At 34.6% G+C, this 15262-nt stretch overlaps 1 protein-coding gene across 1 annotated transcript in view; it reads right to left on the bottom strand.

Moving 5' to 3' along the window:
* PIGK (phosphatidylinositol glycan anchor biosynthesis class K) overlaps nt 1-15262 on the bottom strand; it is a 117206-nt gene that overhangs the window by 14330 nt on the left and 87614 nt on the right. The window contains exon 10 of the mRNA XM_017531433.1: nt 12526-12610. Coding sequence (XP_017386922.1) covers nt 12526-12610 — 85 coding nt within the window. The remainder of the gene's footprint in view (nt 1-12525; nt 12611-15262) is intronic.

Here is a 15262-nt window from a genome sequence, read left to right as displayed (position 1 = left end):
AACATCTATCAGTGTCTGTTTAGAGATAATCAGAGTTATGCTTCCACCTATGACAGATTAAACGCTAAGGAATTACGCTAAGGAATTGTCTGCCCATCTTGAACAATTAGAAAGTCAGACAAAAGGTAATTAACAACGGTTTTTCAGACATTGGACAATTTTGCACCAGTTTTCTGATCCCTGAGAAATAGGAAACCATGAGTCCTTTAATTGCCCCATGCTTATTACCTGTAGGCAGTTTCCAAACTACAGTACAAGGAAGGAGACCCAAATAGGGCCTTGCAGTCTTGCTGAGTGTAAGAGACACAAATTAGAATTTGGGGAGGTTTAGGCGGTTAGAATTTGCAGAATAGAAGAGGACGGAGCTGCACAGAAATAAATACATGAAGGAGCTCCAGAGATCTCCAGAAAAATCTACTTGTATTTTTGGCAGAGTTCTAATCTATGCATGCATGACAAGAAACTACCTGCAGCTGGTAGAAGGGAAAAAAAAAATATCAAAAGGCCAAACAATTCCCAAAGCTCCTTCAGGGCTGGGAATTGTTCATGTACACACTTAGAGAAACAGACAGATCTTGTAAGACACAAAAGCATCAGACCACAGCTTATAGTGAGGCTAAATCAGGATAGTGGGGCTATCTTAAAAAGAAAAAAAAAAAAAAAAGGAAAAAACAAAGACTGCTCCGGATCTGTTGGTAACAACTTAAACGCAATTCTTAAAGTGACCAAACTTACACTTGAACAAAATTCTTCACTCACTACATAAATAAAATGAAAATCTAAAATACAGCAACTAATAGCAACAAAAAAATAAAACTAGCATCCAATTTAAAAATCCAGACATGCAAAGTAGAACAGATATATGACACAGAGCCAGGAGGAAAAACAATTAATAGAAAAAGACTCATAAATAAAAATTAAAAAAGATGATGATTTCAGTGGACAGGGATCTGAAAGCAGATATTTTAAATCGAATGTAAAGAAAAACATGAACATATGAGGAGAGAAACCGAATATTCAAATAAGACCCATAAAAGATCTTGAGATAAAAATATGACATATGAAATGAAAAATACATTGGATGTAATTAACATCAGATAATACAGTGCAAAAGAAACATCAGAGAATAAAATAGCAATAGCAATTATTCAAAATGAAACACAGAAGAAAAAGGGGAGGGAAAAGAATACATAGAACCTAAATAAGCTGTGGCAAATATCAAGCCGGATAACATTTGCCTAACTGGAGTCCCAAGTAGGAAGAGAGAAAAATACCTATAACAAATAATGGTACAGGATTTTTCTCACCCCTTTGCCAGATTAGCAACAGAGGTGCCCTTCTTACTTGGCCCCCCATGCTCAACCCCTTGTGGAGGGAGCACGTGAGTGAGCGAGTGTGGGATCTGGCTGGCCATTCCAGGCACTGGCAGGAGAAAGCTTCATGTGGGGCCCACAGTGGTGCCCAGATGAGAGGCCCGCAACCCTGAAATCCCAGAGTGGGTCTTAGTTACAGTGTTCTCTGAATTCTGCTGTCTATAAACAGCAGTGTGTTAGTGGCTCACTTGACACTTTGCCTCATTGCATGGGGTGACAGGGCAACTGCCCTCTCCCAGCGAGGGTAAGGGCTGGTGTGACAGGCTTTCTAGGTACCTGCGCTTGGTGAGTTCTGAGCTCTTGTCTGGTGTCCAAGAAGAATGAGGTCGTGTAGAAAATTAAAGGATGGTGAAGGTGGAGAATTTTATTGAGCAACGAAAATGGCTCTCGGTGGAGAGGGGAGGTAGAGAGGGGACAGGAAGGGCAGGTCGTCTTCCCCCAAGTCAGGTCGTCTCCTCCCTGAAGTTCAGCCATCTCCCTTAAAGTCCAGCCACCTCCCTCTCTACCAATTGAGTCTGGAGTTTTTATGAGTACAGGATGGGGGTGGGGCAGGCCATAGGTAGTTTTGGAAAAGGCAACATTCAGTTGGTTAAAAAAGCATTATTCAGAAAGAACCACTTGGGAGAGAGTGGGCAAATAGGAACAGAAGTTCTCACTTTGGGCCATGGGTTTCAGGCTGTTTGCATTTTTTTTTCTTTGGCTTGAAGGTGGGGTTTCAGTGGGAACCCACCCCTGTCTGTCTAGTATTTCTCTGTCTCATGCCTCTATCAAAAACAGCTGGAATTTTTCCAAATTTCATGAAAACCAGAAAGTACCAGATCCCTAAAGCTCAATACCAACCAGAAAAAAACAGAGAAAACCACACAAAGGGATATCATAATCAAAATACTAATAATGGCAGAGAATATCTTTAAAACAGAGAAAAAGGGATTTGTCCTTACAGATCAGCGTTCAGTAAACTACAATACACATGCTGGACATCTGTTTTTATAACTAAAGTTTTGATGGAACACAGCCATGCTCTTTCATTCACACATTATCTATTGAGGCTTTCACATGATACCAAAAACTGAGTAGCTGTAACAAACACCATGTGGCCCACAAGCCTAAAATATTCACTATTTGGCCCTTTAAGAAAAAGTCTGTAGTTCCTTGCTACAGAGAAACAAAAATAAAAATGACTGAAGGTGGGCTGTCAGAAACTATGGAGAGCAGAAAACAATGGAAAGCTATCTTTAAAGTGCTGAAAAAAAACCTTAAAATCATAATCTTGAATTCTAAGGAAAATGTACCAAATTAAAAATACAAAAAGTACATTAAAACTATATTTTACATAGTATCAAAAGAAAAGGAAATCACTAACACACCAAAAATGAATAATGCTTGTTTCCAGTTGTACAAATATTCCTAAATGGACAAACAGTTAATGGGAAAAGTTTTTAAATTACTGTAACAGGGTTTTGTTACTTTGCTACTCAAACAAAAGGTAAATTCCAACTCCTTGGTTTTAGGCAGAATTTCTTTAACTTCTTTAATATAAATCTCTCAAGAGAACCATCACATGCTTTCAAGTGTTAAAGCATGTGATATCAGAATTATTACAAGCTTTCAAGTGTAAAAGGAGGATTGGCATTCTCCTTCTGAGATATGTGGGTGGACGAACAAATCATTAAGCCTCCCACTGTGCTTATATGAAATCACTCTTGGGAAAAAAAAAAGTTAATTTCAGTCAAATTAATTTTTTGGAACACTTTGCTGGTATTGAAAAAGATCATAATATTCCTTTTAAAATAAATTGTCTAAAGTTTGAAAAAGTATTTTTAACAAAAGTAGTCACTTTTAGTCATGGTAGTCATAAAAATGTTTATCATATTTGTACAACAAGAACAAATCTTATAATTACTTTTCCCAAACTCTACTAATAATGATCTTTCCCATGGATAAAGGCCCTCTATGTGGTTTAATCAATGACAATACCCTGAAACAGCCCTTTTCTATTTCTGTACACTAGTTGAAGACAGCACGCTAATGTTTATAGTGTAATAATTACTTGATAATTTTAGTTATACTAGATACAGCTACTTAGCACAAGGAAGATGTTTAACTAGCATCTACCTATCAATATACAATTTATACATCTCTCTCTAGCAATGTTATACATTGAATAACACTACCTAAAAGTAAACATGTTTATTTCACAAGACAAAGATATCTATTGGCATATTTTAAACTAGAAACACCTTAATTAATCAAAACTAGGTAACATGGTACTACTCTGTCTTCACAAAGTATTAATAGCCTTGGATATAGAACTGGTAAATGAAAAAGATACACAAAATCAATAAATACATTGACTAGGCACTGAAAAATATATATGAATGTAGATTAAAGTAAGAAAGTCTTATAAAGGAAAATCTGTGTTTATCTAAGAATGATCAGAAATTATAATCTGAGATAACTGACATGATAATATACAAGTTACCACCAAATATGATTGGTATAACTAAATGAAAGTTAATTCTGAAAGTTAAAAATCTGTACCTAAAGATATTGATTCCTTTAATATAAAATGTGACTTTTCTGACATTTGTATACCATTTTTAATGTGAATAATAATCTTAACTCTTATCAGGAAGCACATTAAGGTGATTTCAGGTCAATTTAGATGGCAGATTAAATAATTCCTACTTATACTATTTTGATCAATTGCAAGTCAGTATCTAAACTATTGCCAAGAGTTTATAGTTTATAGCATTAGGGTGAAGGGAACTGTGTTTTAATTTTTATCTATCCAGTCAGTTTCTGCATCTATATGAGATAGATGGTCATGGGTAATTTCATTCTATTTTCTTCACTGTATAATTCACCTTTTGTTCTTGCACAGTTTCTCTACCTTAAAAGCAGGTACAAATATACATTTTTCATATTTGCCATATTTATAAAATTACAATGAATTTTAAAAGATCAAAACTCAATTTAGAACAGTCATTATGATTCTTTCATGATGTCTTACTAAAATCAAAATCTACTATAATGCATATTTAATGTCTACTATTTATTAAAAACTTAAGAAAAATAAAAATTTATCATGTATTTTTTGTGAAGAAGCACGAAAAACTTTTCTGAAAGCCTGTTTCTTAGTAACTAAGTTGATGAAGATGTAATAGAAAGGGAGTAAAGTTAATTACTACCAAGTATCTTAATATTCAAAGCAATACAAAGGCCAAATGTCTAAAATTCATTAGGGATGTTTGCATTCTAAATGTGATGAACTCTAAATTACTTTGACTTGTGAAGGAAATGTGTATCTGTCTAGTTGTTTTTAATTACTAATTGTTTTAGTTGCATGTAGCTAATTCCCAAGTTTTCAAGGTCCACTCCTAAGTTCGTGCTTATCAAGGCTCTTTGACACTCATTTTTCTCACAACTTTGGACATTCCACTATCAGTTGCTCACAGTAGTGGGAAAGAGATTAAAAAAAAAAAAAGTACAGGCAATCTTCAACCAGAGAATGAGTTGTATTCTAAACATTCTCTTTATCATCAGTTTTATGAAAATTAAAAATGATTTTATTGAAAATCATGTTATGAATGGTGGCAATCTAGACAGTTCACAAATGCCTATTAAATTCTTAAGGTCATTGTACCATTTAAACTACATGGAGCCTCAAAATAGGTGATCACATAGCAAAAACTTTTCTCTTTTCAAATGAGTCATCCATAGGTAAAATTTTAAATAAGCAAAGCTAATCTTTAGCACTCTCCCCTATCATTTTTTTGAACCCACATCCCTTCATTGCTACATGTCTTAACCCCTCATTGGGAAGTCATGTGCAGCTAGGGTGAGGAAAGCAATTGCAAACAGAATTGAGAAGGTGACTTTTCAGGCCAGTATCTAAATAAATGGATACTTATTTGCTGAAGAATATTGAACTAAATCTGTTATATTTATTCTTCCAAAATATTATTTCCATTAATCAGAACATGCATTACATCTGTTGACACCTCATTCATGAAAATTTTCTGGAGACAAAGCCTTTGTAAAAAATTTTAAATGTTCATAAGGAGGAAGTATAGCACAGTAGCTAAGAAGATAAACTTCGAAGTCAAACAGACCAAGAATCAAATTCTGGCTATCCCACTTATAAGATGGAAGGCCTTAGGCAAATTATTTAAACTATTCTGAACCTCAGTTTATTCATGTGTAAAATGGGAACAATTTCGTCAATGGCACTAGTTATTTTTGGATGATCATTATCATTATCAACTGTGAAATATGTTTTGCACCTGTTTACAGTTGCGCAGCAAAAATGGAAAGAAACAGATGATTCCTCAACTATTCTGAGTTTAAAAATCTTTATAAATTTGGTGAAGACAGGTATCTATTTCTGCTTTGGAATTGACACTCACAATTTCCATTTCTATTATAGAAATTTCACATATCAGAAAAGGGATGTAATGACAAACTTGTAGGTAGATGAAAATTTTCAAACTTAGTGTTGATGAAAACTATTAAAATGTTGTCATTCTCAAACAGCTTTCCCCTTGCATTTATTCCTTGAGAAGCGACATTTTTGGAAGTGATTGTAATAAGTTATAATATGAAAGCTGAGGTTACTTTATATTAATTTAAAAACATATCTGAGATGATATTAAGAGATTAGCATATGACCTTCAAAAAGTTTAGTATTCATTATTTGCCTTATCATTTGAATAAAAATAAGTGAAAAATGTATTATTTTTCACTAGACATCAGTTTTAAAGTTGCTATGGTTAAGGAAATCTCCACAAGATTTTAAAGCAATGTAAGTCAGTCCTGAGGCAGAGTGATATGGATTCAGCATCCTTTTGATGATTTTCTAGATATTGATAATTCAATAGGCACATTTTTTAAAAGAAGGTGGCAGAGATTTTCTACTTGATAGACATTCCAGTCAACCTTTAGTAAAGTTTAGCTGTAATGGGGTAGGTATTACTGGAATGGAAAAACACTACAATGCCAAAATTGCAATAGTGGAACAAAATAAAGAGTAATGATAAATGACGACAGAAGAATTGAAAAATTACCCCAATCCATGTCATATAATGTCAGGAGCCAGAATTACAGAGCCCAGAACAACATTTCAGAATGTAGAAAAGTAAGAAGAGATTCTCAACTATATGTATTTTGAAATATCCCAATTACAAAAGTAAGAGGCTAATAATACAAATAAAATATTTATCGACGGGCAGACATTGCAAATAATTACCTGCATTGGTCCTCAACCTGAGGTGGTACTGTGTTCCATAGGCGGGGAGGAGTTCAGAAAACATGAGGGCTTTTTTTTGGCATCAAAATGCCTAAGCAGTGCTACTGGCAACCAGTATTTGGAAGGAAAAGGGGTGCCAAACATCCTGCGATACACAGATCCATCCTGCACAATGAAAGAACTGTCCCATCCAAATACCTAGAATACTCCCAAAGAGCAACAACGGACACAGCAGGACATTGTATGAACTGGTTACACTGGAAAAAATTATCTATAGGACTATAAAAGAATAACAAAGAACAGATAAAACAAGGCTTTGCAAGAATATCTTCTATGTTTTAAGCAAGAACCTGGCAGAAGACCCCAGTACTTCTCTCCAAGAAACTAAATCTGTAATGGATACATAACTCTAGAGTAATCTTTTGTGCAGCTTATCTTAAAAAAAGAGAGAATAGTGAGGTGATACTGTACAGTGTGCACCATGTACAGTGTGCAGAGGGACATTAAAAAAATAGAGATCTTGCAATCTACTAATCTTATCAAAATATGAAATTTGTAGGAGGCCTTGTAACTGAAGTTGGGGGAACAAGAGAAAGCCTAGAAGATGGTTAAGAACACAGTGGGGAAAACAATAGATAATACTTCTCCACCAAGACAAGGTATTCACTGATATATAATATTTGAGTAAGTTAAAGTTTTTTAAAGCATTACGTGGGTTTATGGCTTTGTTTACATGGAGCCTCTCCCTTCGTGGAGGGACCTGAATTCATGAAGATAAAACTGACTCATAATGTTGAGTCCCAGAATTGAACCCCTCACACATCTTAAACCCCAGGCAAGCATCTACCAAAAGGTTTCTAATTAAGCTGTTTAAATCGTGTGTGTGTGTGTGTGTGTGTGTGTGTGTGTGTGTGTGTGTGTGTGTGCTTGCTTAATATAGGAAGCTGAGATAGTAAAGGTAAATTTAGTGTCACAAATAGAAAATTATAATCGTCAGGACCAAGAACAGAGAGACTCCTGGGAGGTTTAAATTCAGTACTTAGTTTACTGAGTTCACACCATGCCTCTGATGCTTTCATAGCATAGTATAGTCGAGTCATATTTACAGTTGTCATATTTACTGTCACACATTTTCATTCAATAATTGTTTCATAATTATTACTATGTAACTATTGTTTGAGACATTAAATATTGATATCTTTTCTTGTATTAATACAACTTTTATTACTGAAACTAATAGTGACTTCATTACCCTGTTCACTTAATTTTCTATGTTGCTCTAACTAAATCTACTCAACTTTAAAACTTCTTTTAACACGGTCAAACACATTAGATAATTTGCCACCACTCCACCAACTGCAGACACCCATCTTGGAATCCTTCATTGTCTTGCTCCAATTTGTACTCTTTACTCTTTAAACTTCTACACAGTTGTCACCTGAAGACTCGCTTCATCATAAACCTGGCAATTTCGCTAGCATTTCACCATGATGGCACAATCTCTTGTGCCTTGGATGACATCCCTTCAGGATTTTTGGTTTACTCTTTCATTTAATGAATCTCAAGTAGATTCTTGACAAAGGACAAATAAGAAAAATTATCTATTGAGGCTTGGGATGTCTGTCCTATTTCATGATACTTAAACCATAATTTGGAAGTGAACAGGGTAATGTTCACTTTAAGTTGGAAATTATTTTCTCACATAATTTTGAAGACATCACTCTACTGCTTTCTGGTTTGACTGGTATCTTTGGGGAGGAATCCCTTAATCTTCTGCTAATAAAATATAAGCCTATATGCCAGTGTTCTGAAAGTTAAATAGGAGGAAGACACTTGGGAGGAAGACAATGGGGTGTTTCTCTTTGGACCCAAACTCTGAGGTGCCTTGTACCTACCCTCCCAGGGTTCTGCAGTAGAAACCAGCATGACAAAAGTTAGGGCTCAGCTTTTCCACTCTGCTAAATTGGTTATCATTTATCTAACCACTTTTCTCCTTTCTAAATTGTGTTACCACTCTCTTTTTTCCATTTTCTTTGTCTTTGGGGGTTTATCTATTTTTATAACCTTGTTCTCATTTTAGTAGTGTTTTGCAGGAAGGTAAAGCATAAAAATATGTCTTCAACCTGTCACGCTTAACTAGTTTGTAAACATATTTGCAAATGTTGGTACCAATTACCACAGTGTCCTCAATTTATGCCAATTTATACTCCCCTCCAGTAGTATCACTGCCTCAGTCATCACTGAGTATTACTATTACAATTTCACATCTTTGCTTAAGAGGTTAAAAAATGGAACTTTCTGATAAAAATAAATAATTCTAACATCATTAATGAACATCAACATGTTTTTATCAGTTTATTACCCTCTGATATTTCAACTTTTGAGGCATGTCTGTGTAAGAGTTCTTTGTGTAAGTTCATTAGGATGTTCAGTTTTTTTTCTTGTCATTGTATAAGAGCTCTTTATCTATGAAGATGTTAATTCCATGAAGAAAATATCCACTTTGATATCTGCCTTTTCTTTTCTTTTCTTTTCTTTCTTCCTTTTTGAGAGAGCCTCTCACTCTGTTGCCCAGGCTGGAGTGCAGCAGGGTGAACATAGCTCATAGTAACCTTGAACTCCTGGGCTCAAGGTAACCTGCCTCATCTTCCTGAGCAGGTACAATTACAGGTGCCCATCACCATGCCTGGTTATGGTAGCTTTTTTTTTTTTTTTTTTTTTTTTTTTTTTCCACAATTTTCATGCTTAGAAAGTTCTTACCAAAAAATTTTGCCAACAAACTTTTCTAATTGTTTTGCTATTTTGCATTTTTTGCATTAAGCTTTAATCTCATTAGAATGTACTTTTCCATGTATTACGATGCAAGAACATAGTATCCCCCTCCAGTAGTTAATCAGTCGTCTCAGTATAGCTTATTGAATAATCTTTTAATTTCCCATTGATCTGTATATCACCTTTATCATTTATATAAACCATATACATTTTAGAGTATCTAGGTTTGTGATGGTTAGTACTGAGGGTCAACTTGATTGGACTGAAGGATGCTCCTGGGTGTGTCTGTGGGAGGTGTTGCCAAAGAAGATTAACATTCGAGTCAGTGGACTGGGAGAGACAGACACACCCTCAGTCTGGGTGGGCACCATCTAATCAGCTGCCAGCATGGCTAGGATAAAAGCAGGCAGAGGAACATGGAAGGACTAGACAGGCTGAGTGTTCTGGCCTTCATCTTTCTTCCTCACTGGATGCTTCCTGCCCTTGAACATTGGACTCCAAGTTCTTCAGCTTTTGGACTCTTGGACTTACACCAGTGGTTTGACAGGGAATCTCAGGCTTTCAGCCACAGACTGAAGGCTGTACTGTCGGCTTCCCTACTTTTGAGATTTTGGGACACAGACTGATTTCCTTGCTCCTCAGCTTACAGACAGCCTACTGTGGGATTTCACCTTGTGACTGTGTGAGTCAATACTTTTTAATAACCTCCCTTTCATATATACATCTATCCTATTAATCCTGTCCCTCTAGAAAACCCTTAGTAATACAAGGTTATCTAGGTAATCTATCTATTCTGCTCATATATAGTCTGCTCATAAGATCTACTTATATTTTTACACTAGTGCCACATTCTATATTTTCTAAGCAGTACTAGCCTAAATACTTTTATATCTGTCAGGGCTAGCTAAAATTGATTATAGATACAAAATGAAATAAATAAAAAGACATGCCTAACTAGATGAGACTACAGAAAAGCATTATGATCATAATGGCTAAATTGTATATATTCTTTCATTACTGATCTTTTCATTTTTAGCACATTTTAAAAATATTTTACTTCAAAGAAAGTTTAACATTTATATTTGAATCTAATGTATATTATTAACTATATACATAATTCTTTTTGTAAAAAAGACTGTGTTCATTTTTTAATCAGTAATTGTCATTATATAATCCAATGAACACTATATGATGCTAATCAACTCTTCATATTTACAAATTAAGGTGACTGTAAATATATACACATATATACACACATATATGTACATACATACACATATAAAATCTGACCCATCTGCAAGTGGTCCTTTTTACAAGGAAGAAAAAAATATCAATTTCCATAAAAATACTGTATTATATTCACTATTTTCAAATCTTGACTCAAAATTTAAGCTATTTTTTAAAAAGTGGTTTCATATTAAAATTTGTATCTGTGAAGTAAATGTAAATTTACTTATATGGAAAAACCATCCATTTCTCTCTATCTCTGTTTCAGGTAAGACAAGACACAATAGTTCTGTATCTCCCTTCCTAGGAGACAAATTTAGAGAAAAAATAATTTCCCTTTAAAGGGAAATTCTCAACATAAGTGTGCAAGGTTAACAAAACCACTTACTTTATATGTATTTTTCTGTTATTTCTGAATTTTCTAAACAGTAACAAACTTAATAAATCCTTTAAAAAATTAGATGTGCTTGCACATACAGTGACACCCCTTATATCAGTAAAAAAAAAATTCACAATCTAAAATTTTCACCAGGGTCAAAAATTTTTATCTTGGAATCCACACCGTGTATAATAGCAAAATGCAGCTGTTACATAAACCAGGTAGTTTACTGGTTCATTCATGCTATAAAAATATTACTGACATTTCATCTGGTCAACCATCTAAAAGGTTAATTCTTGTTTCCTCTTTCAGATTTTATTCTAGGTGAACTGTTCTGGGCAGATTCTATTTACCTATTCTGAGCAAACCACAAACTGTTTCATTGCTCACTCTTACTGTTAAGAGCATATTGACTTGCTGCCTGCTCTGCTGTTTAATTCATTTATGCTGAGAGTCAGGCATGAAGACAGAATTTTAAATGTGACATTTGCAGACTGTTAGGTCATTTAAGCTCTGACAACACTAGGGAATTCCTGACATATAAACTGGACCTGATTACCAAGCACAGATGAGCTTCCCAAAGGTGCAAATTTTTTGTCATTTTTTGTAATTTCTCAAAGAATTGCAATACTAAATTTTAATGTCAATGAAAAATATATATAGCTAACATTTTAAAGTAAAAGCCTCTGTTTCTTTTAATAAAGTTCAAACTGGTACTTCTAACCCATACATATCAGCTACATCGAAATTATTTTGATTGAAAAAGGCATATGGAAAGACTCACAATAACAATCAACATTCATAACAATTCTGAGAAACTCTGCCATTTGAGGGCTTTTAATATTTACTATAATATGTAAGGCTCTGAAAACTCTGCTAAGTCTAAAGGCTATAATTCTAGTCAACAGACCATTTAAAATCATTAGATTCTGGTCTAGCAGGGCAGAGGTTATTTGCTGTCAAATTATAGTACAAAGTCGAAGCTTACATACTTACAATACCGCCTTCTCAAAGATTATAGTTATGTAGAAAGGATGACAGAATCATTACAATTGGAAATGAACAAATTGCCCACATGACATGCAGAATTACACTTTACAAGGGTTAATAATGGGGTGAGGTAAAGGATATAGGGCAAGATTGTTTTCTCTTTTTAGTAACTCCAAAAAATTACACCCAATGATATTTTTGCAGCTCTTTTTCCTTGTCACAAAGTACTATAAACAATGGGTCAAATGAAAGTTTTCTGAAATTAAATATTGTAATTAAATCATACACAAAAAATAATCCTTATTTTATCCCATATTTTATGTAAGTAAGAATTCTAGAGTTAAACAGCAAGTAGCCTTTTAATACTGTGCTTTGAATGGGACTTTCAACTGTAATAGCGGTAGTCTAAATAGGGATAGACAGCCCAGAATGCCTTTTAACTATAGCACATTGATTCTGAAAAACCTAACAAAAGCAATTACTTTTCAGAGATTAAAAATCTTGTTTCTTTCAAAAGAACAAAATGAAATGCAAACCTGGTGTATTATCTGAGCTACAGGAAGTTGTTCAGCATATTTCAGAGGTTCCATTAGTTCCTCACCCATCTGGTCTTCCTTATAGCTGAAAAAAGAGAATTTAAAAACACGAAGCTAAAGCAAATACTATTTTGAAATATGGCAAATATTTAAATATGTCAAATATAAAATATATTAAAATGCATATATGTAAGTTTTTGAAATAATCAGTATTTATCAATAATCTTTGAAAAATTACCACTGAAAAATTTTTAATGACTATAAAGGTATTCAGACTACATTAAATAACTATGCAATAAAATTAGCTAACCTTATTTAATGGTCTCAGATTCTGTCTTTCTCTCTGAGACAAAAATGTTTCTGGACCCTGTTCAAAAGAGGGTGTTTCTTTCATAAAGGTCTCCAAAACCTCGCTCCAACCAAACTCAAGCCTTATCTCTAGGAACTCTTTCTCTACTTAACAGTCTATTGTTTTAGTTATATTTAACTATTGGCCACATCCCACTGGGCCTTGCACCTCCAGGATTCTCTTACTTTCCCCATGCTGTTATATCTGTTTGGAACAACCACCAATTCTCTTATTTATTCTTCTTCTTAATATATTAATTTTATAGCCATCTAGGTATATCATTTTTACTTCCTTAAAGATGAAAACCATGTCTTCTTCTTCTTTGTATATCTAATATTTATCAAAAAGACTAAAATGTTTGTTGACTGAATCATGAATATATGAATAAAATGAAATAAAAACAATCCTGAGAGGTTATTTTATATAGAAAATATTTCTAATATCTACATGTACAATGATATACAAAGTTGATATAATACATACCTAGAGTAATATGAAACAGTAAATTAAAACTTTTCAAATGACGAAAATGTGGTATAATGATTTTTAAAATGATTGACCCTTTTGGAAATGTAATAACCTAACTTGCACTAGCTTAACTGACTCCATCTTAGCTGCAAACCTGACAAGCTCTCTCGAGCCTCTCCCTCCCTGCCGCAGTCCCTCAGGTGTATTACTGGGTCACGCTGCACTCAAAGCTTTGAACCGTTAAGAGTGGTTCACACTGTTCACAGTACCTGTGACCATATCCTGCTTGGCAAGCCCACTTGCTATTGTGAAAAACTCCCCTTTGATTATTGTATAGAAAGTACCTGAACACCCACCTTTAGTGATCGTATGGAAAGCTCCCCCTGCTACCTGCCTTAATGACTTCTACTGACTTGCTTCCACTTCAGCTAGGCTCCTCCTACCTAAATCAAGGTATAAAGGGAAATCAAGCCCTTTCCTCAGGGTGGAGAGATTTTGAGCATGAGCAGACTCTCAGTTGGTCGCCAGACTCTCAGTTGGTCGCCGGCTAATAAAGGACTCTTAATTTGGATCTCAGAGTGTGGCGCATTCCTTGTGACGCACTTGTTTACAACAGAAATAGCAAATAAACATTTGACTTCAAGACAATAAAACCTTAAAATATTTAAACTTTACCTTTTTTTTGTGAATTACACATGAGCTTATCAACTTAAAAATTACTAAACTTTAATTATCTTGAAAAATAAATGAAACAAGATTGGCTAAGTATCTAGGGCTTCAGTTAAGGAATCTAATGAGAACTCCGGAATCTCTCCCAAGAAAAAGGCAGATATAGAAAAAAAAAAAAAAAAGACAAAATTTTTCGTTTGATTTAATAACTTCAAGAAGCTCTTATCTAGGTAAAAGTCTGTGGATATCTTGCAGAATTTGCATAAAAATAACTAGCTTAATTTGAGAGAACTTTGAAGATTCTCACTAATAATGGAAAAAAACTGCCTCAAAACATGTTTCACAGAGACAGAAAGTAGAATGGTGGCTGCCAGGAGCTGGGAGGCGGGGACTCTGGGAAGCAATAGTTTAACAGGTAGAGTTTCGGTTCACAAGATGAAAAACGTTCTGGAGATGGATGGGGGGTGGTGATAAGTACACAATAACGTATAGTTGATGCCACTGAAGTGCATAATTAAAAATGATTAAAATGGTATGTTTTATGTTACGTATTTGCTATAGGCTGAATTGTGCCCTTCAACAAACCCCAAAATTCACATTTTGAAGCCTAACCACCAGTACCTCAGAATGTGACTGCATTTGTAGACAGGGTCTTTAAAGTAGTAATTATCTTTCTAATTACTAATAGAGTCAACCCTATTGAACCTAGTCAAATATGACTGGTATCCTTATAAGAGGAGGAGAGACAAAAAGACAGTAAAAACCACATGAAGACACTAGAGGAAAATGGCCATCTACATGTCACGGACAGAGAACTTAGAAAAAAATCAATCCTGCTGACATCATCTAGCCTCCAGACTGTGAGGAAATACATTTATGTTGTTTAAGCCATCCAGTCTCTGATATTTTGTTATGGCAACCCTAGCAAACTAATACCTATTAGTATACCTCAGTTAAAAAATAAAGTAAATATTGACCAAAAAAATCCAAGTTGCTTTAAAGCATTTCACATCATTATCTTCAAAAAGTTTATTCACATTATGTATAGAGATCGAGACCATCCTGGTCAACATGGTGAAACCCCGTCTCTAGTAAAAATACAAAAAATTAGCTGGGTATGGTGGTGCGTGCCTGTAGTCCTAGCTACTCAGGAGGCTGAGGCAGGAGAATTGCCTGAACCCAGGAGGCAGAGGTTGCGGTGAGCCGAGATTGCGCCATTGCACTCCAGCCTGGGTAACAAGAGCGAAACTC

Source organism: Cebus imitator, unplaced genomic scaffold, assembly GCF_001604975.1.
Source record: "Cebus imitator isolate Cc_AM_T3 unplaced genomic scaffold, Cebus_imitator-1.0 Scaffold3, whole genome shotgun sequence".
Lineage (NCBI taxonomy): Eukaryota > Metazoa > Chordata > Mammalia > Primates > Cebidae > Cebus > Cebus imitator.
This window is presented reverse-complemented; position numbering and strand designations above follow the sequence as displayed.